Below are 25,574 nucleotides of genomic sequence, written 5' to 3' on the forward strand. Positions count from 1 at the left end.
TACCTCAAGAAGATCTAGGCTGAGGCAACAACACATACATGTGCTAAATTTGACTGGTGTTGACAGCGCTACAAATTCTGACACCCTAATTTTAGAGTGTCTGTTCACTCATTTGTTTATATGCAAGGCAATTTCTATTTTAAAGTTTCTCAGTAACAAGTATCATCATGACTGGAAGTAAATGTTTATTTTTACTGTTATGAAGTTTGCATAAATGTCATTCTCAACAGGTCTCTATACATAGGGGTAATTAATACTTTTAGCAAAATGTCTTACAAAATTTTCATACTTATATTATGATGATTGGGAAAGATGACTCCATGTATGTTTACAAAGACATGGCAATCATGTAGAGGATGCTTTGTTAATAATGCTGCATTTTGATAAAAAAAGTGTTAATTTCCACTATGTATGGAGACTTTTGGGTGACCCTGTAAAACTGTTATGCTATTACTGTTTTGTTTTTCAGTTAACAGCAAACAAAAATGTAGAATTAAAATTTAATTTATTCCATGTCTATTTTCTATGTCATGAGAAAATGCTCTGATCTTTAATAATTATATATATATATATATATTATATATATATATATATATATATATATATATATATATATTATATATATATATATATATATATATATATATATATATATTATATATATATATATATATATATATATATATATATATATATATATATTTATATATATATATATATATATATATATATATATATATATATATATATATATGTATTTTTATTTTTATTTTTATTTTTTTCAGGAAAAGAATATTTTTCATGCATTTTTCTTTGTCACTGGGACACTTGGCTTGCTAACTGGTGGTTACTACATTGATTCAGTTTGCTAAACTGATTTGAGACCATCTGTATTATGAAAAATGCCAAGATATAAAATTATTACTACAAATAATGTGACATTCCCACTTGATTGGTAGAGAGCACTGCCAAAAAAGAAAAGCATATGGAAGGCAAGAAAGTGAATGAGTATAAAAATCTGTAAATAGAGAAATTTGCACACACCTAGGTCAAAATATTCGTAAACATGGTATTAGCTTCCACTGTTATGCTGATGATACACAGCTGTATGTTTCAGCGAAGCCAGAGGACAGACAGCAACTTAATAAAGTTGGATGCTTATTAACTTCCTTTTACTTAATTCTGATAAGACAGAAGACCTTCTACTAGGACCACGTGTAGCTATAAGTAATCTTTCTGATCTCATAGTAACTCTGGTTGGACTTTCTGTTTCATCCTGTACAGCAGTAAAAGACCTTGGAGTAATTATTGACTCTGGTCTATCATTTGCTGCTCATGGAGATAATATTATCTGTGGTGGCTTAGCGGTTAAGGCTCTGGGTTACTGATCGGCAGGTTGGGGGTTCAAGCCCCAGTACTACCAAGCTGCCACTGTTGGGCCCTTGAGCAAGGTCTGTAACCCTCTCTGCTCCAGGGGCACTGTATCATGGCTGACCCTGTGCTCTGACCCCAGTTTCCTGACAGGCTGGGGTATGTGAAGAAAACAATTTCACTGTGCTCTAATGTATATGTGACCAATAGAGACTCATTATTATATTGTCACTACATGATGCAGAAATATTAGTTCATGCTTTCGTCACCTCTAGTCTAGATTACTGTAATGCCTTACTGTCTGGATGTTCCAGTAGGAGTATAAACAAACTCCAGTTAGTCCAGAATGCAGCTGCTAGAGTCCTTACTAGAACCAGAAGATACGACCACATCACCCCGATCTTATCCACACTGCATTGGCTCACAGTGAAATTTTACATCGAACTATAAAGCACTAAATGGTCTCACGCCACAGTACCGGAGTGAACATTTGGTCTTTTATGATCCGCCACGCCTACTTTAATCAAAAAGTGCAGGTTGGTGCCTGGAATAGCGAAGGCTACATCAGGGGGAAGAACTTTCTTTTACAAAGCCCCACAGTTATGGAACAGCCTTCCAATTAGGTTTCAGGACTCAGACACAGTCTCAGTCTTTAAATCCAGGCTGAAAACATTTGTTAATCAAGCCTTTTGGGAATAGTCTTTTTTCTTGGGTAAAGGCGCAGATCTAGAGGGCTCACAGGCATGGAGTGTTGTAGTGAACTGGGATGTTTGGATGCTGTCGCTCCCCTAACCATGGATGTCTGGTCCATCCTGATGCCCTACTGGATGGAGTCCTCATCAGCTGGAAGTCACATGCTGCTGCTGAGGATGTCCCCACATGGTGTAGCCTAAAGATCATTGAGATTACTGAGGACGGTACCACTTAAAAACCATAAAGATGGGTATGGGTTATGGGTTAGTTATGCTATGATAGCTTTAGAACTGCAATTGCCACAAACAGTTTTGCGCTCAAGTCTCCATCAGTGAACAGTGGATAAGTTCAACAAAACAGACCATGTAGAAACTAATGAATTTTCCTGGTTACACAACTGCACTATTTGAGCATGTAGTATTAGCACATTTATAGAAGGGGTGTATTTATTTATAATCACACTAGCTAGTGTCACCCAGATGAGGATGGGTTCCCTTTTGAAGGTCTCAAGGTTTCTTCTTCATATCATCTCAGGGAGTTTTCCCTTGCCACTATCACCTCTGGCTGGTCATTAGGGATAAATTCATACATTTAAAATATATGTCCTGAGTTTATATATTTCTGTAAAGCTGCTTTTGGACAATGTTCATTGTTAAAAGTGCTATACAAATAAAATTGAATTGGCCGGAAAAACTGAGGTCATTGACCGGATCCTTCCCTTTTGTGGTTGGCCATATCTTGATCTAACACCACCATTAATTAAGAACCTAACTCTAGTTTCTGTATAATAGTGGGTTGGTACTACCAGCCTATTATTTTAAAATAAATTCCATTCCAGTAACATTTCCTCACAGGCAGGTACACAGAAAATCAGAATAGCATGGGCCCTGAAGCACTGTAGCATTGGAATATTCCAGACTGCTGGGACTACGGCTGCTCTTAACGCCATACAGACTTCATATAAATCCATAATGAACTTTTTCACAATATCTGTTGTTACCCAGATGAGGATGGGTTCCCTTCTGAGTCGGTTTCCTCTCAAGGTTTCTTCCTCTTAAAACATCTTAGGGAGTTTTTCCTTGCCACCGTCGCCACTCAGTGGCTTGCTCAGTTGGGATAAATTGGCACCTTTAATATCTGTATACCATGTTGATATTTCTGTAAAGCTGCTTTGAGACAATGTCTATTGTAAAAAGCGCTATACAAATAAAATTGAATTGAATTGAATAGAATATACCTTTTTAAGCTTGAATACAATTTTAACCATAAGCTGGGATGGTTCGCTTGGTTTCCTTAGTGTGACGTCTCCTCCGTCTTCCTGCTGTATCCATGCTAGGGTGAAGTATTCTGTCACGTATTCCATGTAATGAAGGTTAGAATGGATGCAACTGCAGATAAGAACTTTTAATAAAGAAAGACCAGTAGACAAATCCAAATCATAAGACAATAGCATGGTCAAAAACAGGCAGTGGGTCAGATGATCAGCAAACAGGCATAAACGAGGCAAGACAAAAATCGAGAATGAGAAACCAGAAACAGCACGTTCGCCTCACACCTCCAGGGTCGGGGGTTTGATTCTCACTGTGGCCCTGTGTGTGTGGAGTTTGCATGTTCTCCCCCTTCTGCGGGGGTTTCCTCCGGGTACTCTGGTTTCCTCCCCAGTCTAAAGACATGCATGGTAGGCTGATTGGCATATCTAAAGTGTCTGTAGTGTATGAATGGGTGTGTGATTGTGTATGTGATTGTGCTCTGCAATGGATTGGCACCCTGTCCAGGGTGTACCCTGCCCTGTACCCGATGCTCCCTGGGATAGGCTCCAGGTTTCCTGTGACCCTGAAAAGAATAAGCTAAGATAAGATATAGAAGATGGATGGATGGATGTGGAAACACCCCTTTTGATCATTAAACTTTAAACGACATCTGTCAATAATTATGATTGATCTTTGACATATGCCTGTCAAATTTGGATGACCTTTGACCTTGACCTGTCAATCATTATGATTGACCTTTGATCTAGACCTGTCAAATTAAGTTTGATGAGTTGTACAAGGTACAGGTGCATCTCAAAAAATGTGAATATCATGGAAAAGTACATTTTTTCTGTAATTTAATTCCAAAAGTGGAATGTTATATTAATTATAATAATATGTTTAATTTAAATAGCGCCTTTCCAGAGCTCAAGGATACTTTACAATACAATGATACAATCATGGACAAACACACAATGTGAAAAACAATGTGCAACCAAACACAGAAAAGAAATACACAGTACAGTCTGAGAAAATGCATTATAACAGATTAAGACAGGTAACACTGAGAAACAGATAGTTTTTAATTGGGAGTTGAACTTTGAGATTGATGTGATGCTGCGAAGAGTGAGAGGGAGAGAATTTCAGATCTTAGGTGCTACAACACTGAAAGACTTGCCACCCACTGTTGAGAGATGAAATCTAGGGACAGAGAGAAGTCTGAGGACCTGAAAGAGCAGGTCGGGTTGTAGGGGAGAAGCAATTCTCTAAGATAGAAAGGTGCCAAACTGTGAAGTGATTTAAATGAGAGCAGGATTATTTTATATTTAATGTGAACTGAAACATTCATAGAGTGGGGGGAAAGAAGTATTGAACGCACCAACATTTTTTTCAGTCAGTATATTTTCAATGAGGTTATTCACATGAAATTTTCACCAGACATCAGTATTAACTCAAGAAATCTGGAAATATATAGATGGTCTATAAAGTTAAAGCTTTCACTGCATACTCTGTGGCACTTGATGAAAGCACAGATAAAACTGACAATGCTCAGCTCACAATTTTCATAAGGGGTATTAATGAGAAGTTCGAAGTGACAGAAGAGTTGCTAAGTTTGTGTTCAATGCACGGCCGCACCACATCCAAGGATATTTTACAGGAGCTGTGTGACGCGTTTGAGCGTGGTCGTTTACCATGGAGCCGACTGGTAGGCATTACAACCTACGGAGCCCCTTCTATGACGGGCAGAAAAAAACGGACTGGTTGCGCTGGCACAAAGAAAATTAGAAGAGGAAAAAGCAGGTCCAACAGTTGTTCTACACTGCATTATACACCAACAGGCACTGTGCAGCGAAAGCCTGAAATATGAACATGTCATGTCTGTTGTCCTGAAATGTATTAATTATATCAGATCCAGGGGTTTGCAGCACCGCCAGTTCAGGGCCTTTTTGCAAGAAATTGAGTCAGCATATGGTGATGTACTTTTACTGAGGTGCGCTGGCTCAGCAGGGGAAATGTTCTGAAGAGATTCTTTGAGTTAAGAACAGAGGTGAAGAGATTCATGGAAGATGGCAGAATGGATGTTCATGAATTTCATGATTCAAAATGGGTGATAGATCTTGTCTTCCTAGTGGACATAACACATGAGCTAAACATCCTTAACCTGAAGTTCCCATCATGCAGATCTCTTGTGGACCAAGTTATTGTTATGGTATGGTTATGGTGTATGAATGAGAGTGAGTGTGTGTGTGTGTGTGTGTGTGTGTGTGTGTGTGTGTGTGTGTGTGTGTGTGTGTGTGTGTGAGAGAGATTGTGCCCTGTGATGGACTGGCACCCTGTCCAGGGTGTACCCCGCCTTGTGCCCGATGCTTCCTGGGATAGGTTCCAGGTTCCCCCGTGACCCTGAAAAGGAGTAAGCGGTTGAAGATGGATGGATGGATAGATGGAAATAAAATTTAAAAATTGAGAATATTGCACTTTCTTGGAGTATTTTAATGCTTTTGCGGCCCACCTATGCGATGACAGTACCAAAAGTGGCCCCAGGGCAATTTGAGTTTGAGACCCCTGATCTAGATTCATTACACGTAAAGTGAAATATTTCAAGCCTTTTTTGTTTTAATGTTGATGATTGTGGCTTATAGCTCATGGAAATGAGATACTGGAAAAATCCAGTATCTCAAAAATATTAAAATAAAGAATTTATAATACAGCAATGTTGACCTGAGAAGATCTGTAATCAGCTAATTAAGTCAAAACACCTTTTTACTAAAAACACTGTTGGTCAGTGGTGCAAAGTCCTCTTTTCAGATGAAAGTAAATTTTGCGTTTCATTTGTACAGAAATTTGCACAGGGCAGCTGTGGCTTAGGTGGTAGAGCAGGTTGTCCACTAATCATAGGTTTCAATTCCTGGCCCACATGACTCCACATGCCGAAGTGTCCTTGGTTAAGACACTGAACCCCAAGCTGCTCCCGATGGCAAGTTAGCGACTTGCATGGCAGCTCTGCCACCATTGGTGTGTGAGTGAGTGTGTGAATGGGTGAATGAGGCATGGTGTAAAGCACTTTGGAACCACTAAATGTGGTTAAACCACTAAATGTGTAAAGTGATAAGTGCAGACCATTTACCATCTACCAGGAGATTTTACAGAACTTCATGCTTCCATCTGCTGATGAGCTTAATGGAGATGCTGATTTCCTTTTCCAGCAGGACTCGGCACCTGCAATGCCAAAATTATTAGTAACTGGTTTACTGACCATGGTATTACTGTGTTTGATTGGCCAGCTGACTCGCCTGACCCAAACCCCATAGAGAATCTATGAGAGACACCAGACCCAACAATACAGACGAGCTGAAGGCCGCTATCAAAGCAACCTGGACTTCCAGAACACTTCAGCAGTGCCACAGGCTGACTGTCTCCATGCCAATACTGATGCAGTAATTCCTGCAAAAGGAGCCCTGACGAAGTATTAAGTGCATAAATTAATATACTTATCAGAAGATCTAAATTTCTGTATTATAAATTCTTTATTCTAATATTTTGAGATACTGGATTTTTTAATTCCATGAGCTGTAATCATCGAAATTAAAACAAAAAAGACTTATTTAAAGAAAGAAATATTTCACTTTATGTGTAACTAATCTAGAATATATGAAAGTTCCACTTTTTGAATTATGGAAGAAAAAAAGAACTTTTCCACAATATTCAATTTTTTGAGATGCATCTGTATATTATATATAGTGTGATGTTGATCTTTTAAAATCTTAAAAAATTTTTGTGCTTCAGTGCTTCCTGTGCATAGGAACAAAAAAAAAAAAAACATTTGTTCTTTCAAAGCGAGATTAATTTGATCTGTAGTTTTAATTGTTTATTTATTGGCCTAATGGTGGAAGCAGTATAACGATTTGATATAAATGTCAACTTTTTGTTTTGTCTATTGGTTATCTGACCCTCCCCAAATTTAAATCGTCATGAATGACTATTTTCTTTGCTGATCATTATGAAGGATGACAATAATTTTTGAGTTCATGGCATGTGGTGACATCCATTATGTTTGAAATGTTCAGTGTCAGTTTTTTTATTTAGTCTGAATCAGAGGCATCAACTTATTAATCTATTTGTATATGGGCTATGGCTTTTATTTCCAGCAGACTTCGAGAGTTTCAGATGCCCTTAAAACTCTCAGAGGCATTTTCTGCATGCCTGCTTGATGTGTAAAGGTCCAGGCTTTCTCACACCATCAGCTTGGCCTTATGTTTTTTCGCCTTCTATTATGACAGATATAGCAATGAGACATTTCAGCTGTTCAAATCTGACGCTCCTTCCATCCAGCATATTCTTTTGATATCCTTATTGAGCTTGGGTGTTCATAGCACTGTGTGTTGGGTTGTGTTGGGTGGCTCTGAAGATGCAAATCTGGCCCAACTGCATGTCTGACCTTCTCAGCCAATACGGGTCCTTAGAAGATTAAGTATCAGTATAACACAGGGTCAAATAAGTGAAGACGTGTGCAGAGCCTTACAGCCAGACGTCTGGACACTCTCCTTTTGTTGCTTCTCTGAGGTAAGATTCCATAGATTTTCAGGTGTACTGAGAGTATCTGTTTAGCTTAGTGGAAGTGAAAGGGGAATCTATCAGTATGTGAAGGGGTAAATGGTTAAAGATTAATGAGGAAGAAAAATGATTTGAGTCGTTAACAGTGATGCTAAATAAGGGTTATTAATTATATTCTTTTAAATTACATCCTCATCTTAATGATTTTACTGGAGTGTTCATATACGATTGTCATATGTACTAAATTAAAGGGAATTAAGGATCATTAGTTTTCTAATCATAAGAACCATTACCAGACAAAGCAGACGGTAGTAACAGCTTGCAGGAAAGCAATAGGTAACAGATTTATTGTGACCTAGTCAATCAGTAATAAATGAGAGGATCATTTTATTGTTAACAGACTCTAAATCCCTTATGGCCAATGCAGATTCACTGTGGAATTATAAGGCAATCATTATGGCTTCGCACTCTATTTTACTGGCAGTAGCTTCAATGTTGGTAGTGACAGTAGTGACTTAGCAAAGCCTAGATGTCAAGATTATGGGAATAATGGTAGTAATACATTACACAATTACTAAACGATCCATTGTCAACTATATAGTAAGCTCTAGAAATAACAATAGAGGAATCTATAGTTATTTAGAAATTTGGAGAAATAAACACTACCTTGCTAAGCTTGCGTTTATAAGTTACATATAAACCATTCAAGCCATTGTGCTAATTTCAGAAGTTCAATAATATGTCCATTAATATCATCTGTTGTTTATTTTGTTAAATGCTTGTTGAATCCTATGTCCTCATATGTTCAAAGAGGGGTTGATCCAGGATACATGATATTCTGATAATCCCCCAAAATTTCAGCAGCTGCACTAAGGCTCTATATGACATAACACAACCAAGAAGGGCACTAAAGCCCCCACATGCAAGAATGCTCTCCATGATCACTTCATCTCCATTATAAGTGTGTTATTAAGAACTGTAACACTTAAAAATGACCAAATACCTGGCAATACCATACTTCCAAAGTTGCTTAAAGCATTGCAAATCAGAACAGCAATATTTATCAGTGGGTAGCTGACAAGATCAATTAGTGAGTCAGATATTCTACATCATTTTATCAAGTTACTAGAACACTATAAGCCACTGTAAGTATTGTATAGTATAAGAACTGCTTCTCTTTTTGTGACAAGACCATGGCATCGATCATGAGGTAAATTCTAATCTCATAGTTTATTTTATACTTGCTGAGGAAGTATATGTCTCTTGTGCTGCAGGTGTGAAGTCTGTGAACATTATGTCTGACACAGAGGATATGTGCGTATTTTTGCTTTTTGTTTCACATTACATCATTCAACTCAAAACACAATGATTTTTCTCCATACTCAATTTTTGTTTACTCATTTATTTTTCAGTGGGGTTGAAGGTGAGTTGAACTTCTTCTTCTTCTTCTTCTTCTAATTATTATTATTATTATTATTATTATTATTATTATTATTATTATTATTAGTAGTAGTAGTATTTACATCAACACTATCTCAGGTTTCCAACTGTGATTTTAAATGTACAGTAGGCACCTTAACAGTATCTGCAATGTTAGGTTACTACTGCACATGTTGAAAAATCAGAAATATTGCATAAAAGGAACCTGCAAACCGATCATTTTCTAAAATTATTTAATATAAATATTGTGTTGATAATGCTCACTATTGTTTTTGGAAGTAATATTCAACTGATACAGCGCTGTTGAATCTGAGAAACCTATCATTGTTAATATCCATAAAAAATTCAGGTCACATATAGGGTCAGTGTTGTTCTGCTGCTCTAAAGGTCACACATTAACAAAGTCCTCTGGGCTGTTATTGGCCTTTAGTTCGTGCTTAATCTTAATAAAATAACCAATCACAGAGTGGATTTTTGTCATTGAAACACTGCACTAGGAGCAGACTGCTGAGTAGATGACAGATTTATACATGAATGCTGTTATTACTGAAGTAATATCAATCAGTTATAATATTAATTTGTGTCCATTTGTGTTCTTTTCTTGCAAATCAAGAGGTCGAAGAGGAAGGTAAAAGAAAAACTAAAGCTGTTATAGATTTTACAAATTACTGAATTATGTACACGTCCACTCTAATATTTTAAAGATGCCTGATTCTAAACCTTACTCCAAACTGCACTGTTTCTCCATTGCGTGGTATTCACCCTTAGATAATTAAATATCAATGGTTAAAACATTTTTCTCCCCACAAATAGTGCTTAGACTAATGTATCTAACCACGTGTGTGCTTGTGTGTGGGTATAAAAGGGAAAACTGAACTGAACACTGAACTGAACTAGTGGCTCTGTGGACCCCATATAGAGTCTAAAGAGGAACTAAATTTAGCACATTCATCTAGTCTCTATGGAACCTCCCAAATGTAAAACATTAAATTGGCTGGTAGCCTAATCTAAAATTAGACCATTTTATTTTCAGATGCTAAACAAGTTGAATATAATTATTTGAGTATCAAGGACACAGCTAATGCTTGTGTCAAACTTAAGTGTGCTTGTACTAACACTTGTGCTTGTACTTTTTAACCAAATGCTCACATGACTCAGTATGAAAGGAGAATTGAAAAGGCAGTGTAGACAATCTACAAGATGATAATTAGACGAATTCATTTTTAAAACTAAGCTTAATAGAAAACATAAGCTAATGGTAGGACATATTAGATATTATGTAAGCTTTAAAACCGAGGAAGCGATGATTGATCTTTCTGTTAGGTGATTTTAACCAAAGCAGTTTAAAAGAGAAGCCAGATAAAGTCCAGCAATAAAGCTGAGCAGATGAGAGTTAAGGACTTAACTCCCTACAGTGCCCTCAACTAATATTGGCACCCTTGGTTAATATGAGTAAAGAAGGCTTTGTCTTTATTTATTTTTTTTATTTGTCTTTATTGTTTAACCTTTTGATCTATTGTTAAAAAAAAATTCACAAAAGTGCTCTCATGGATATCAAACAACTGCAATCACAGCACAGGTTTATATAAAAAAAATTGTTAAAGATGTGTGCCACAATTATTGGCACCCTTTTAGTCAATACTTTGTGCTACCTCCCTTTGCCAAGATAAAGCAATAATAATAATAATAATAATAATAATAATAATAATAATAATAATAATAATTATTATTATTATTATTATTATTATTATAACAGATAGGAGAGTCTTCTCCTATAATGCCTGATAAGGTTGGAGAATACATGTCAAGGGATCTGAGACCGTTCCTCCATACAGAATCTCTCCAGATCCTTCAAATTTCAAGGTCCATGCTGGTGGATCTCCTTCAGGATTTCCTCAGCCCAGTCAGGGGACTGGGGTGGCCATGGCAAGACCTTGATTTTGTGGTCAGTAAACCATTTTGTGTTGATTTTGATGTATGTTCTGGATCATTTTCCTGCTGGAAGATCCATCCACGGCCCATTTGAAGCTTTCTGGCAGAGGCAGTCAAGTTTTCTTTTAATATCTGTTGATGTTTGATAGAGTCCATGATGCCATGTATCCTAACAAAATGTCCAGGTCCTCTGGCAGAAAACCAGCCCCAAAACATTAAAGATCCACCACCATATTTAACCGTGGACATGAGGTACTTTTCCATATGGCTACCTCTCTGTGTGCTCCAAAACCACCTCTGGTGTTTATTTCCAAAAAGCTTTATTTTGGTTTCATCTGACCATAGAACCCGATCTAATTTGAAGTTCCAGTAGTGTCGGCACACTGAAGACACTCGAGTTTGTTTTTGGATGAGAGTAGAGGCTTTTTTCTTGAAACCCTTCCAAACAACTTGTGGTGATGTAGGTGATTTTAGATTGTAGTTTTGGAGACTTTCTGACCCCAAGATACAACTAACTTCTGTAATTCTCCAGCTGTGATCCTTGGAGATTTTTTGCCACTCGAACCGTCCTCTTCACAGTCTGTTGAGACGATATAGACACGTCCAATTCCAGGTCGATTCATAACATTTCCAGTTGACTGGAACTTCTTAATTATTGCCCCAATGGTGGAAATGGGCATTTTCAATGCTTGTGCTATTTTTTTTATAGACACTTCCCATTGTGTGAAGCTCAACAACCTTTTTCTGCACATCACAGCTATATTCCTTGCTCTTACCCATTGTTATATATGACAAAGGGAAATTGGCCTATGTGTTACCTCATATTTATACCCCAGTGAAACAAGAAGTCATGGTTGAACAATTTCCTGTTCCTACTCACCCAGGTGTACTAAAAAAATAAAAAAAAATCTCAATGGGAATATACTTCAAATATATTTTTCCTCATATGACCTCATAGGGGTGCCAATAATTGTGGCACACATATTTAACAAAGATTTTTTTTTTTGATAAACCTGTGTCATGTTTGCAATTGTTTGCTATCCATGAGAGCAGAGTATTTTTGTGAATGTTTTTAACAAAAGATCTAAAGTTTAAATTATAAAGACAATTTTTCACAGCCTTCTTTGCTCATATTTACCAAGGGTGGCAATATTAGTGTAGAAGCATTGTATTTCAACACAAAGTTATACTAAGTATTGATATACCACTACCCTAGTTATACTATATTATTATTATGCTGTATTACATCACATTTTATGTTAAGAAATGTTCATTTTAGCATAGAATATGGCATCCTGTGTACAAAAGTCTCATTATTGTTAGTTCTCCCATCATCTTTGTGTGCTCACACTTACTTATCTTGCTCTTTTTCCTTCTTTCTCTGACTCTGCCTTCTCTTTTATTACTAACTGTGCTGTCTCTTTATTTTTCAATCCTATAACTGTCACCACCTTCTTTCTCCTGATTGCTTCGCTGCATGTGGGTATTAGAAGAGGTATTAGATGTAGAGGTAGCCCCAGAGGTTGAGCCTGAGGAAGAGCCTGAGCCAGAACCAGAACAAGTGCATGAGGAAGGTACAGTATGTGGCATGGATATTCATTCGTCCTTCCCTACCTATACTCACCTGAAACCAGAACTACAGTTTTCTGACAGTGCAGGTCAACCTAATCCCCAAATCAATTATCTAGCTCATTTAGCCACTACTCCAAGCCAAGTACCACCTCTTCATAAGTGCTTACTCAAAGTAAAATGCCTCCCTTTGATATTGGAGTATGGCTGATGAAGATGAGTGTCTTTGCTAAACCTATTAATGTATTTACATTTATTCATTTAGCAGATGCTTTTATCCAAAGCGACTTACAAATGAGGAAATACAAGCAAAGCGATATATCAAGCAGAGAACAATACAAGTAGTGCTACTGTACAAGATCTATTAATTGAGTTCTAGAAAAAGCAAAGTGCGCAGCACTTATAATATTTATCATAATTCAGATGTTTACTTGCTATTTTGTGGATATTGTGGAACTGATGCTGCATGTCACTGAATGTGATCATCTAACCTAATCCTAGGTATAGGATTAGGCTGTGCACTGTGGGCCTGTGAGGTTCATTTATGCTAATTTTGCTAAAGGAGTAGCTGCTACTGACTATAATGAGCACTCTGCAATGTGTAAGTGGGGCTAATATGCACTATGTTGATTAATCAAACATGTATTCATTTATTAATTGTGCTTAAATATTAATTGATTAATAATTAAGTAAACAGTATCAAACTTTAGTTTACTGAAGCATACCTGATTAGATAGGATCCCTGTACAAAAAAAGAACTCCAGGCAAGCAGCCATGGCTCTAATTCACATCTAAGATACACCTAGAACTGACTTACTGGGAAACTGATTACTGTTGCTACTCCTGAGGGTGTTAGCATAAAGTGTTAGCAGTGGAGGGTGTGAGCATTTGTCTTTTAACAGAAACATTTGGATCAAGAACATCACAATGTTTAATTGAACAGAATTCTGGTATGATGTCACCATAGGAAACTGCTGTGGTCTTATTTTCTAGCAGTTTCATAATACAGTAATATATTATGTCACTGTAGTCAACATTTGTAACAGTTAAAGTATAACAGTGTTCTTTTATCAGAATTATTACTCTAATTGAACAGAAAGACCAGACAAAACCTAAGCCACATTTTTAAAAAACAGTGTTTCCAAGCAATTTTCATACTACTACTACTACTACTTCTACTACTACTACTACTAATAATAATAATAATAAAAATAATAATGTTGTTGTAATAATAATGATAATAATAATAATAATAATAATAATTATTATTATTATTCCATTTGCTGATGTTAATTGGGGAACACCCCAAATATATAGAGACTTCTTTATGACCTATTTCCTACATCAACTCAGCAGTTTATGTGTTCTGATATATTTTTCGTCTAAAAGTACAGATTTGCTCTGGGTCGAAAAAGACACCATGTCTAGCTAATACTATTTGTTCTGCTTTTGCTTTCAATCCTTGCTGCATGCAGAGGCCTATGAAGAGGAAGGTATGTTGGTAATTTTCCCATAGTACTTTTGTAATTCTGTTTGTTGATGAGGCAAAGGGGAAAGTCACTCATGCATGAATTATACAAAAGACAAGAGCAAATATATCTACACAACTCTTAAAGCAATTCTACAGCTCTGTACTTTACAGGTGACACAGCCTATACTTTTGGCAAATGTTCAAGGATGGTGTAAAAAGGGTGAAAGAATATGCAGCACTCACATTTACATTAACTGTGCAGAAAACCCATTGCTTACATCAGCCTTGCTTTCTTTTTGCAATCTCAATCACACTCTGTGAGGACACATTCGTATTTTCTTGATACAACCATTTGGGTATTAAGAGCTTTTGTCTTAGGTCTGATGTTTAAGGTTACTTAACAACTCCCAAATTAATCAGTAAATCCTAATTTTCTTGACAGTGTGTTAGTCCCAACAAGCCATAGATACATGTTTAATGATATTTAATATTACCACTCACCTGAATAGTGAATAAATAACTTGCTAGCCTGGAGTAAATGGTGATCCTGAACCTTGTCCACTCACACATACTAATTATATATTTTTTAAGGTTATATATATATATTTTTATTGGTATAATTGACTGTGTTCCCTTTATTATGAAGTAGTTCTAAACTCTGCAGTACAAGTGATCTGATCACTGCGTACACAGTTACTAGTGAAACTAAGTGTTTAAGTATTGTTAAAAAGTAATAATATAAAAAAGTGAAAATCTGAATCTTAGAATCATTTTGTGTATGTCAGTGCATGAGTGTAGTGGGTGGCTGTTAACTTCTGTCAATGTGGGACTTTGTTAATTAGTTGCTCTTAATATTTACAGCAGATATGAGTACTTTTAATGAAAAATGTATTTCATTTCCTGTATTAACTCTAATTTGTTTGATAAAAATTGTGTTTTTGGTATCTTTAGCATTTCAACATACAGTGGGGGAAATGAGTATCAACATTGTCGACATTTTTTTCAGTAAATATATTTCCAATGAGGTTATTCACATGAAATTTTCACCAGACATCAGTATTAACTCAAGAAATCCAGAAATATAAAGAATTCACAACATTAAAGTCCCTAAATAAAGTTATGAGTAATAAAGTGGAATGACAAAAGCTTTGAACACGCTAAGAAAAAGAAGTTCTCCAAGGCAAGGTAAGGCAAGGAACCAGCTGAAATCCATAAGTAATTACACCCCTATCAGTGTAAATTAATATCAGCTGGGTTACTAAACTGATGGTCTCTAAAAAGGCTTTTCGTTACCAAGGTGTCACACAAGAAACATCTCATGATGGGTAAAAGCAAAGAGCTCTCCCAGACCTTCACAACCTTATTGTTGTGAAACATATTGATAGAATCGGATACATACGTATTTCAAAACTTCTGAATCTTCCAGTAAGCACCATTGGGGCCAATATCCACAAGTGGAAGCAACATCACTCCGTCATCAACCGGCCACGCACAGGACCTCCTCACAAGATATCTGACCAGGGAGTCAGAAGAATAGTCAGAAGAGTAGCCCAAGAGCCAAGGACCACTCAGAAAGAGCTCCAGAAACACTTGGAGGCAGCAGGTACCATAGTCACAGAGAAAACAATAGACAATGCGCTCCACTGCTCACCCCGCAATACTCTATTACTAAAGAAAAGGCATGTCGAAGCTCATTTAAAGTTTGCTACAACTCATTTGGACAAGTCTATGAAATACTGGGAGAGTGTAGTCTGGTCAGATGAGAGCAAAATTGAACTTTTCGGCTGTCATACTACACACCATGTTTGGAGAAGAAATGGCACTGCACATCACCCTAAAAACACTACACCAACAGTGAAGTTTTGATGTGGAAGCATCATGGTGTGGGGCTATTTTTCATCACGTTACTGGCAGACTTCATATAATTGAAGGAACGATGAATGGACCTCTTTACCAGGAGATTCTTGAGAAGAATCTGCTGCCATCCACCAGGATGATGAAGATGAGACATGGGTGGAGCTTCCAGCAGGACAACGATCCAAAGCATACAGTAAAGGAAACTCAATTGGTTACAGAGAAAAAAATCAAGGTGTTAGAATGGCCTAGTCAATCACCCGACTCGAATCCAACTGAACAAGATTTAAAGAAAATATGTTTAGAAGAATGGACCAAAATCACACCTGAATACTACGGAACATTAATTTATTCATACAGGAAGCGTCTTGAAGTGTCATTACAAACAAAGGCTTCTCCACTAAGTATTAAATATGTTTCAGTTAGCGTGTTCAATACTTTTTTCCTGTGTCATTCCACTTTATTACACATAACTATTTATCGACTTTAATGTTTGGATTTCTTTATATGTGTAGATTTCTTGAGTTAATACCAACATCTGATGCAAATTTACTGTGAATAACCTTAAATAAATATATTTACTGAAAAAAATGTTGACGCATTCAATACTTATTTCCCCCGCTGTGTTCGAACATATTGAGATTGTGATTAAAATTAGATGTATGCTTTTCTTTCTTTACTGTGATAGTTATAGTTTTGTATCGTTAGAGTTATGAGCAGTTGACATTATTTAGAGAAATAACGGCAGGTATTGTTATAGCTCATTAGATATTTTATAAGCAAAATTTCCCTAATATTATAACTTGACCCTCTTCCTGTTTCATTTTCTAATATATAGAGGAAAAGCCTAAATTTAGGTAAGTAAATGTGCCATTAAATACTCTCTAAATTTGACAGTTTTCAGTGAAGTAATGTTATATAGCTCTCTTCTGATAAATTAAAGCAGTATACTAATAAGCAAAGGTTTGCTGCAATATACCATAATACAGTGGCATGCAGAAATATGACATATTTACAAAGGAATATTTGTGGATTGAAACTGTGTTTTTGGTTTAAACGTAGTAGAAGCTCTCAGAATTCCAGGCAATCACTCTTAGCCATTCTTGTTTGTTTTTGTGTGTGTGTGTGTGTGTGTGTGTGTGTGTGTGTGTGTGTGTGTGTGTGTGTGTGTGTGTGTGTGTGTGTGTGTGTGTGTGTGACTCATACACATTCATCTCTCTCTGTTCAGACCCAGTGCACCAAAAATCCCAGATGGAGAGAAAGTAGACTTTGATGTAAGCCACTATCATTGTATTTAAGGCTGTCTGGAATTTACCTGTCTGCAAATATCCTATTTTCTTCCTCATACAATGTCTTGTAATGCCCTTGTGAAATATTTACAATAGATTTGAATGCCATAGATAAGAGAGTGTGGCAGAGAAGTTACACTGCTTGGTACTTTTCTATACAACCATCCATGATTTAAGACAAATTCTTAACTTTTGTGGGTATATGTATTTGAATGTGTGTAACAGGACATCCACAAAAAGCGACAGAATAAGGATCTAATTGAGCTGCAGACACTCATTGATGCCCACTTTGAATGCAGGAAAAAGGAGGAGGAGGAACTTATTGCGCTGAAGGAGAGAATTGTGAGTGTCTTCATTTTCCATTGATCTTCAGTAACCTATTTATTCTTGGTCAGGGTCAGGTGCATCCTACTTCTAGAATACATGCTAGATGGGAGGACAGTCCATCGCAGGGCATGATGCACTCACATTCACACCTAGGGGCAATTAAGCAGACATGGGCAGAACATACAAAATTCCAAGAACAGTAACCCAAGCTCACAATTAAACTGGGGACCCTAGAGGTGTGACGCATCATGCCCCCCTCTCTAGTTACCAGCCAAAACAAAAATGCTGTATTATAATCAGAATATAAGTGATTAAACATGTTGATATTTTCTGTGTAGATAAAGCTAATTTGAAGGTCGTGTAAATAAATTTAATATTATATTTGCGAGTGTGCATGTATGTGTGTGTGTATAGGAGAAACGTAGGGCTGAGAGAGCAGACCAGCAAAGGTCCCGTGCTGAAAAGGACAAAGAGCGCCAAGCAAGACGTGAGGTGTGTTACACTGGTACATCTTGTAGATTCCTACATACTATCAAAAATATGGAGAAGTTAAATATGTTATAATCCCTGAAGGATAAAAGACAAATGAGCAAAATACTAATAATTAAAAGGAATACTTTTGGTCAATGGTCTATTTTTGTTATTATTGTATCTATTAAATTAAAGACTTTTTGTTGGATATCACAATGTGCATCTATATGTACAATATGTTTACACGTGATCATGCATGATTATATATATATATATATATATATATATATATATATATATATGTGTGTGTGTGTGTGTGTGTGTGTGTGTGTATTTCTAATATATTTTCTTACACATGAACATATCTGCGTGTGTGGTAGGAGGAAAGGCTACGGAAAGAGGAGGCAGATGCAAAGAAGAAGGCAGAGGAGGATGCTAAGAAGAAATCTGTTCTGACAAGCATGGGCTCCAACTACAGCAGCTACCTGCAAAAGGTGCATATATGATCACCCTTTACTCTTCAGAAATCACATACCTGAGATGTCCCATTAAATACCAGACAACACCTTGTTATAACTTTGCTAATGACAAGTTTTCCTTAATGAACATTTTGTTTGTCCATAATTGGGGTACTAATGTAAGGTAAGTAGTAGGATATGGATTTGGGGTTAGATTCCCAAAAAATACACTTTGTATTATGTGTAGTTATATTGTAGTTTGTCTGTATTTTTAGTAATAAAAATAGATTTAAAACAATAGTTGACATTTATTTACAGTCCCCAAAATCCTAGTCAGTCATCATCCTAATCACTAATCACTGATTTACATAAACATTAATCTCTGAGACTATAATATCTTTATTCAACCCACACCTAATCGGTGAACTTTGATTTATCTATACTCATGCTCTTTATCTTCAGCTATCAGACTTTAATTAATATGCCATTTCTGACACAGGCTGACCAAAAGAAGGGAAAGAAACAGACAGAGAGAGAGAAGAAAAAAAAAATCTTGGCTGACAGACGCAAGCCTCTAAACATTGATCATCTAAATGAAGACAAGCTGAGGTCTGTGCAAATGCTTATGGTCCATCTTTTACTAATATTATATCATATACACTAATAATTTTAAATATAAATGTAAATTTTACAAAAACACATAATTATGTGTGCAGGGATAAGGCCAAGGAGCTATGGGACTGGATGTACAATCTTGAGTCTGAAAAATTTGACCACATTGAGAAGCTAAAGAGGCAGAAGTATGAGGTGAGAATTATGTAATATTGATCTGTATATCTGGATAAAACTTTCTGCTTAAACTAAACAAATCAAAAATAAATATAGCTGCAAGTAGCAATTACGGGGGTAAGCACAGCAGAAACAAAGTAAGGACCTAAGCAAGCATCAGGGCATGGTCACATAAAATTTATTGTCGAACGGTTTTGAATATAAGTGTTCCTTTGATAACTTTTCTTCAGACAGGTTCAGATTTCGATTATGTGAGATAAATCGAGGGAAGATTGGACAAAATTTGGAGGAGTAGCAGCAAAAATGTCACTTAGATGTAAGCATTTTTAGCATGTTATGGTAAATTATGACCAGTAGGTGATACTGTCATGAAATTTGTTACATAGCCTCAGGTTATGGTCCTGAAGTGGCATACCAAGTTTTGTGTCTGTGCACAAGTGGCTGCTGAGATACAGCCTCACTTCGTTTTTGCTGGCTTCGCTGTCTGATTTTTTATAACCATTAGGGATATTCAAAAATCTTTTGATAACTTTTGTGAGGCAGAACAGGATGTGGGTCATAGGGTGTGTTGAAATTGTCTCAATCCAGTTCAAAACTTATGACTATAAAGGTAATTCCAAATTAGGCCCAAATTTGACCTTATGGTGGTGCTACAGCATTGGCAGCAGTTGGCCCAAATTGGTCAGAATTTTCCTTAGATCCTCCCCAACCAGTTTGCCATAGACACCGTTCCTTGAAGAAGAAGAAGAAGAAGAAGAAGAAGAAGAAGAAGAAGAGAAAGAAAAACAATATGTAAAAGGTATAGTATTAATAGGGTGTCTATACCCCATAGAATAACAGTAGGGTGCCTAGACACCTTTGGTGCTTGGCCTCCTAATAAATTCATGTGGCCTAATTACAATGATTAGAAACTGGTGGGTTTAATTAAATTCAATTTCAATTCAATTTTATTTGTATAGCGCTTTTTACAATAGACGTTGTCTCAAAGCAGCTTTACAGAAATATCAACACGGTATACAGATATTAAAGTCTTTAATGGGTCAAATTCCAAAGCTATTATGCTGATGCTGTGCTATTAGTGATATACATATGGGGCGGCTGTGGCTCAGGCGGTAGAGCGGGTTGTCTACTAATCGTAGGGTTGGCGGTTTGATTCCTGGCCCACATGACTCCACATACCGAAGTGTCCTTGGGCAAGACACTGAACCCAAAGTGGCTCCCGATGGCAAGTTAGTGCCTTGCATGGCAGCTCTGCTACCATTGGTGTGCGAGTGTGTGTGAATGGGTGAATGAGACACAGTGTAAAGCACTTTGGATAAAAGCGCTATATAAAGTGCACCATTTACATTTATCGGGTACATCAGGTACAAATATACAACCCAAATTCCAAAATGTAAAATATAAAATGTAAATAAAACAGAATGCAATGATTTGCAAATGAACATATGGGTTTATGAGAAATTCTGTTCCCTTTCAAAGGGAACTTCGACATTGCATTTAGCATAACAGTATGGGAACGCCTTGCACGCGTGACCGGTATCTGAAGCTTGTGTAAAATCATGCCTCTACTTATAGGCCTGCCATGATCAGGTGACGTGGCAATTAGGCACGTCGCATGATATATATATATATATGGCACCTGTAAACGACGCCTCCAGCCTTATTATCTTCAGCGAGACTGCATGGCTGTTGTTTGTGTGACAAAAAACGCTTCATTTCTACTCTATATTTTCGAAAAAAAAATCTCTAAACTTTTCTATCCCTTTTTTAGAAGAAAAAGAAAAGAAAAGAGAGGGAAGTAATGAGCGAGAAAGAATTCAGGAAGTGTGTTACACTTGCTCCCGTTTCATTACGGGGGAAAGTACACACTTTCTGGGTGAAGTGTTTAGGAGTGTAGAATGCGATGGCAGCCTGGAGAGGCTGCGCATGGTAACGCCTACATTAAACAGCTCGGCTCGCGACTCGCGCTCTTCTCGTAAGCCGAAGCGAGTTAGGTTTCAGAGCCTCGCGGATCTGGGCCGGCCGCCGCCGAGGCAGCTTGCTGTTTCAGGTTCGGGGGATCTCTTATGGATCCGGAAGAGGAGCCGGAGACGAGCGCTGCTCTATCTCTTGCTCTGTCTTCCGGGTTCGGCTCTACGCTGGATTTTGGAGCTCGCGTCCCGACTCATCCTTCCGCTATGGAAAGCCAAAAGGGGCGTGGAAAACACACACACACACACATATACACACACACACACAAATAATAGTAATAATTCCTTTCTGACTCCGAGAAGCCAGAAGGATGTGCTAAAAACTCAGAGCAGCATATAAAGAGCTGCTTGAAGTGATTACTAAGGCTGGATGAACCAATGGAAGTAAATCCCTCACACAGCAGAAACTCCCCTTTCTTCCAGAAGTGCATGACAAAATATCAGGCTTCTGGGGGAAAACAATGCATAAGCCATATTTATAACCCCACGATGTTGGATTATTCAGTCATTGTGGGGAATGAATGGCATGGCTATTTAGCTATGCTGAAGGTGGAGGAGGCGCTTGTGAGCTACAGTACCTCTCTCCATCGACGGCAAGTAATTAGGGGGGCCGGCTTTGCATCGTATAAGGCCACAGAGGCATGGGTGGGCAAGCCTATGCAGTAGTAGTCTTGCTTGTGGGTCACTGCAGACAATGACAGTGTTGCAGGCCTACCAAGCAGACCTGCTGAGTGAGCTCGACATATGGCGGCATTCAAAAAAGCCAGTTCCTTCCCTGTTGTCTCGAGCACTGGGACAGGCTCCATGCTCCCCCACAACCCTGTGTAGGATAAGAGGTACGGAAAGTGGATGGATGGACTACATATTGAAATCTGTTTCAATATGTATTGTTTTTGTTGTTACTTGAAGTTATTTGTTTATAGAAATTGGTGAGGACAACGCAATTATTTAGGCCCTGATAAATAAAAACATAGAGTTGATGGAGGGTGTAATTTCTTTTTCTCATGACTGTAAAATGCTGTGAAGTTGATCTCAGGTGACAGTAATTGTGTGTGTCTCAGAGGAAACAGTAATGTTCTGGCTATTTTAAATATGCTTATATGTTGTAGGTCATCTCACTTCGCAACCGTATTGATGAGCTGCAGAAGCAGTAAGTAGCTCTAGCTTACCCACACAAGCACTTCACACATTGTTACTTGATGTATTGGCAATTAAAGGAACTGGTGCCTGTAACAATAACAAGTATTTACCACCAGCTTTGCACAACTAGCTGATGACAACCGCTTATAAAAATACAGCTTAGGTACACTCACTGGCTGCTTTAATAGGAACACCTGTACCCCTGCTTATTTATACAATTATCCAGTCAATCACGTGGCAGCAATGTAGTGCATAAAAACACACCGATACAGGTGAAGAGCTTCAGTTAATGGTTTGTCAAATACCAGCATTGGTTAAACAATGTTCTCAGTGATTTTGACCATGGTTGTTGGTCAGATGAGCTGATTTGAATATTTTATAATCTGTTGATCTGTGATTTTCATGCACAATATTCTAGACTCCAGAATTACACAGAATGGAGCAGAAAACAAAAAACATCCAGTGAGCAGCAGTTCTTTGGGGGGAAACACCTTGTTGATGAGAGAGGTCAGAGGACAATAGCTAAAAATGTATGAGCTGACAGGAAGGATATGGTAACTTAACTAGCCACTCTTCAGAACCGTGATGAGCAGAAAAGCATCCCAAAATGCAGAATGCAACAATGAGCTACAGTTCAACAACAGCAGACCAACCCCTGTTGGCCAAAAACAGGAATCTCAGGGTACAGTAGGCACAGGCTCACTGAAACTGGACTGTTAAAAATAAAAAAAAAACATCAGTTAAAAAAAAGAAGAGATTGCCAGTGTCAACTGGACAAAAGTAAAACTCTTTCCTCCTCAACTTTGCATTCTCACTTTGGCAGTTATACAAGAGAATTAATTAAGATTGTCCATTGAGATCATAATCCCGTTCTCTCTGTATTCACTTATCACAGCTCCAAGAAGGGTGCTGCTGCTCGTCGCAGAAAGTAATCTGTTGATGGAGAAGATTGTACTATTTGAAACAATGGCCTCTCGTTGTCTTCAGACAGCTGAATTTCGACTGATCCTCAAATATGAAGTACCATGTGTTTTTATTCTAGCTCCTTTGGTGTGTAACCACTGTAAGGTTTTCATTCTCTGGGTGTATAAATAAAATTTTAGATTTTCGATTTTTTTTGCGTCATAGTCTCATTTTTTCACACTTGAAGCCTTACTTTTTGTTGTTCTATTGGAAGTCCTGCCTTCTGATTTATCACATATCGGGGAAAGAATGACAATAGCACTATACCACCCCCAACTTGATAAGAATCTTAATATAACAAAGTTTTACAAAGACATGTATTCTCTCATAATAGACCAAAACTATTACCCCCCTAATGCTGTGATGTCCTTTGATAGTTAGATACTGTAGATAGAAAGATGCTCAGCAACATGACAGAAAAGTCAGTTGGATTAAAAACATAACCAAACTGAAATAGTATGAGGAGGTTAATAGTTTATATGAAATGTTGCAAAAAATAATATATGGAATTTAATTAAAATTCTGATGTAAAATGAATGGTGTATAGATATACTGTAATATTTTTGTGCAATTTTTCAAAATTCTTGAGTCTGTTTTCATGCAGAAGCAAACAATTTGCTGACATTTTACTGACTTCCAAGCACAGCCTTGTAAGTGTTTACTCATTTCCTACAACTTAGTTTTGTGGGTGTTCACCATTTGTCACCCCACTGCTACACAAATAGGTTATTTCACCCAAATACAACTAAATGCAAGAAAGTTCATTATTTTAATTGCAACAAATTAAATCGTACAACTCCGTTGTGTGCAACTAAAGACAGATTCTTTCCAAAATCTTCTACATTAACTAGTGTTATCCACACTAGATGTGAGACACACTTTTAAATGTGCATAAATTAATTTGTATACAGTATAATTGTTTACATAATAATCATCAATAAGTGTTGTTAGAATACCAATAGCATTATCAGTCAATTGTGCGCTTCAAATGATATAAGATCACCTCTATTGATTTTTACACACACTTTGACATTCCTGAATCATTATCAGCATTATTGAATGATCCTATAAAACCTTCACATACACTCACTCACAACTCACATAATAGAAACACCTGTACACCTGCTCATTTATGCAGTTATCCAATCAGCCAATCATGTGGCACCAGCGTAGTACATAAGATCATGCAGATATACAGTCATGTGAAAAAATAAGTACACAGTATGGAAATTGTTATCTTTTTTGACACATTTGGACAAGTAAACATATGATCATCTTTGAAGCAGTGCCTATTAATAAAGTTGATGTACTTGAACAAAACCACAAGGAAAATGAGCTTTTTCAATCATTTATTCAATAGAAATATCAATAGATGTGATGGTCTTCTGTGGAAAAAGTAAATATACCCTCGGCCTTAGAAGCTAGTATTGCCCCCTTTAGCAGAAATAACTTCTTGCATAATTGCCCTCAAGGCTTGGTGGAATTTTTGACCTCTTTTACTAGACCATTCCATAAAACTCTATTTCCTCTTTTTGAGTCATTCCTTGGTGAATTTGCTAAAGATCATTATCCTGGTGAAAGGATAGATGGCTATTTCAGACAGATGGCTCCCATTGTCTTCAAGCACGTTTTGATATGATGCAGAATGCATAGTTGAAAAAATGAATTCAAGCTGTCCAGTCCCGGAGGAAGCAAAGCAAATCATAACATTTCCACCACCATGCTTCACAGTTGGTATGAGGTACTTCTCCTGAAAAGCTCCCTTTGGTCAGTGCCAAACAGGTCTGCTGCTACTGTGGCCAAACGACTCTATCTTTGATTTTTCTGTCCAGAGCACATTATTCCAAAAGGCCTGGTCTTTGCCTATATGCTCATTGGCAAACTGTAGTCTTGCAAAGGCTTAATTCCTGACACACCACCCATGCAGGTCAAAGTTCTCTCTTTCTGATTGTACACGCATACACTTTGACACCAACAGTTGTAAGACTTACTGGCAGATCCTGTGATGAAATTTTGGGGTTCTTGGAGACTTTTGT

General features: G+C 37.2%; 1 protein-coding gene across 2 annotated transcripts; it reads left to right on the forward strand.

Moving 5' to 3' along the window:
• The first annotated feature begins 7,686 nt into the window (after positions 1-7,686).
• Positions 7,687-23,686, forward strand: tnnt3b (troponin T type 3b (skeletal, fast)). 2 transcript variants are annotated; one of them, XM_017458760.3, is made up of 15 exons: positions 7,687-7,874; positions 9,140-9,179; positions 9,278-9,288; positions 9,919-9,933; positions 12,728-12,811; positions 14,282-14,299; positions 16,970-16,988; positions 17,360-17,405; positions 17,646-17,762; positions 18,162-18,239; positions 18,599-18,712; positions 19,176-19,285; positions 19,393-19,483; positions 22,545-22,585; positions 23,471-23,686. In XM_017458760.3, the coding sequence occupies exons 2-15, from the start codon at positions 9,160-9,162 to the stop codon at positions 23,505-23,507; spliced, it is 801 nt and encodes a 266-aa protein (XP_017314249.1). In that variant the 5' UTR covers positions 7,687-7,874; positions 9,140-9,159; the 3' UTR covers positions 23,508-23,686. The 2 variants fall into 2 exon arrangements, with proteins under 2 accessions (XP_017314249.1, XP_017314250.1); XM_017458761.2 differs by lacking the exon at positions 12,728-12,811 and having other exon boundaries at positions 7,689-7,874.
• Positions 23,687-25,574: the final 1,888 nt, after the last annotated feature.

This window comes from Ictalurus punctatus, chromosome 27 (genome assembly GCF_001660625.3).
Source record: "Ictalurus punctatus breed USDA103 chromosome 27, Coco_2.0, whole genome shotgun sequence".
Taxonomy (NCBI): domain Eukaryota; kingdom Metazoa; phylum Chordata; class Actinopteri; order Siluriformes; family Ictaluridae; genus Ictalurus; species Ictalurus punctatus.

Bases quoted from the DNA above. Each gene is read 5' to 3' on its own strand.
- tnnt3b (XM_017458760.3), top strand. From the start codon at position 9,160: ATGTCTGACACAGAGGATAT. The intron at 18,240-18,598 runs GTGTGTTACACT...CGTGTGTGGTAG, and splicing joins AGCGCCAAGCAAGACGTGAG to GAGGAAAGGCTACGGAAAGA. The intron at 18,713-19,175 runs GTGCATATATGA...TTTCTGACACAG, and splicing joins ACAGCAGCTACCTGCAAAAG to GCTGACCAAAAGAAGGGAAA.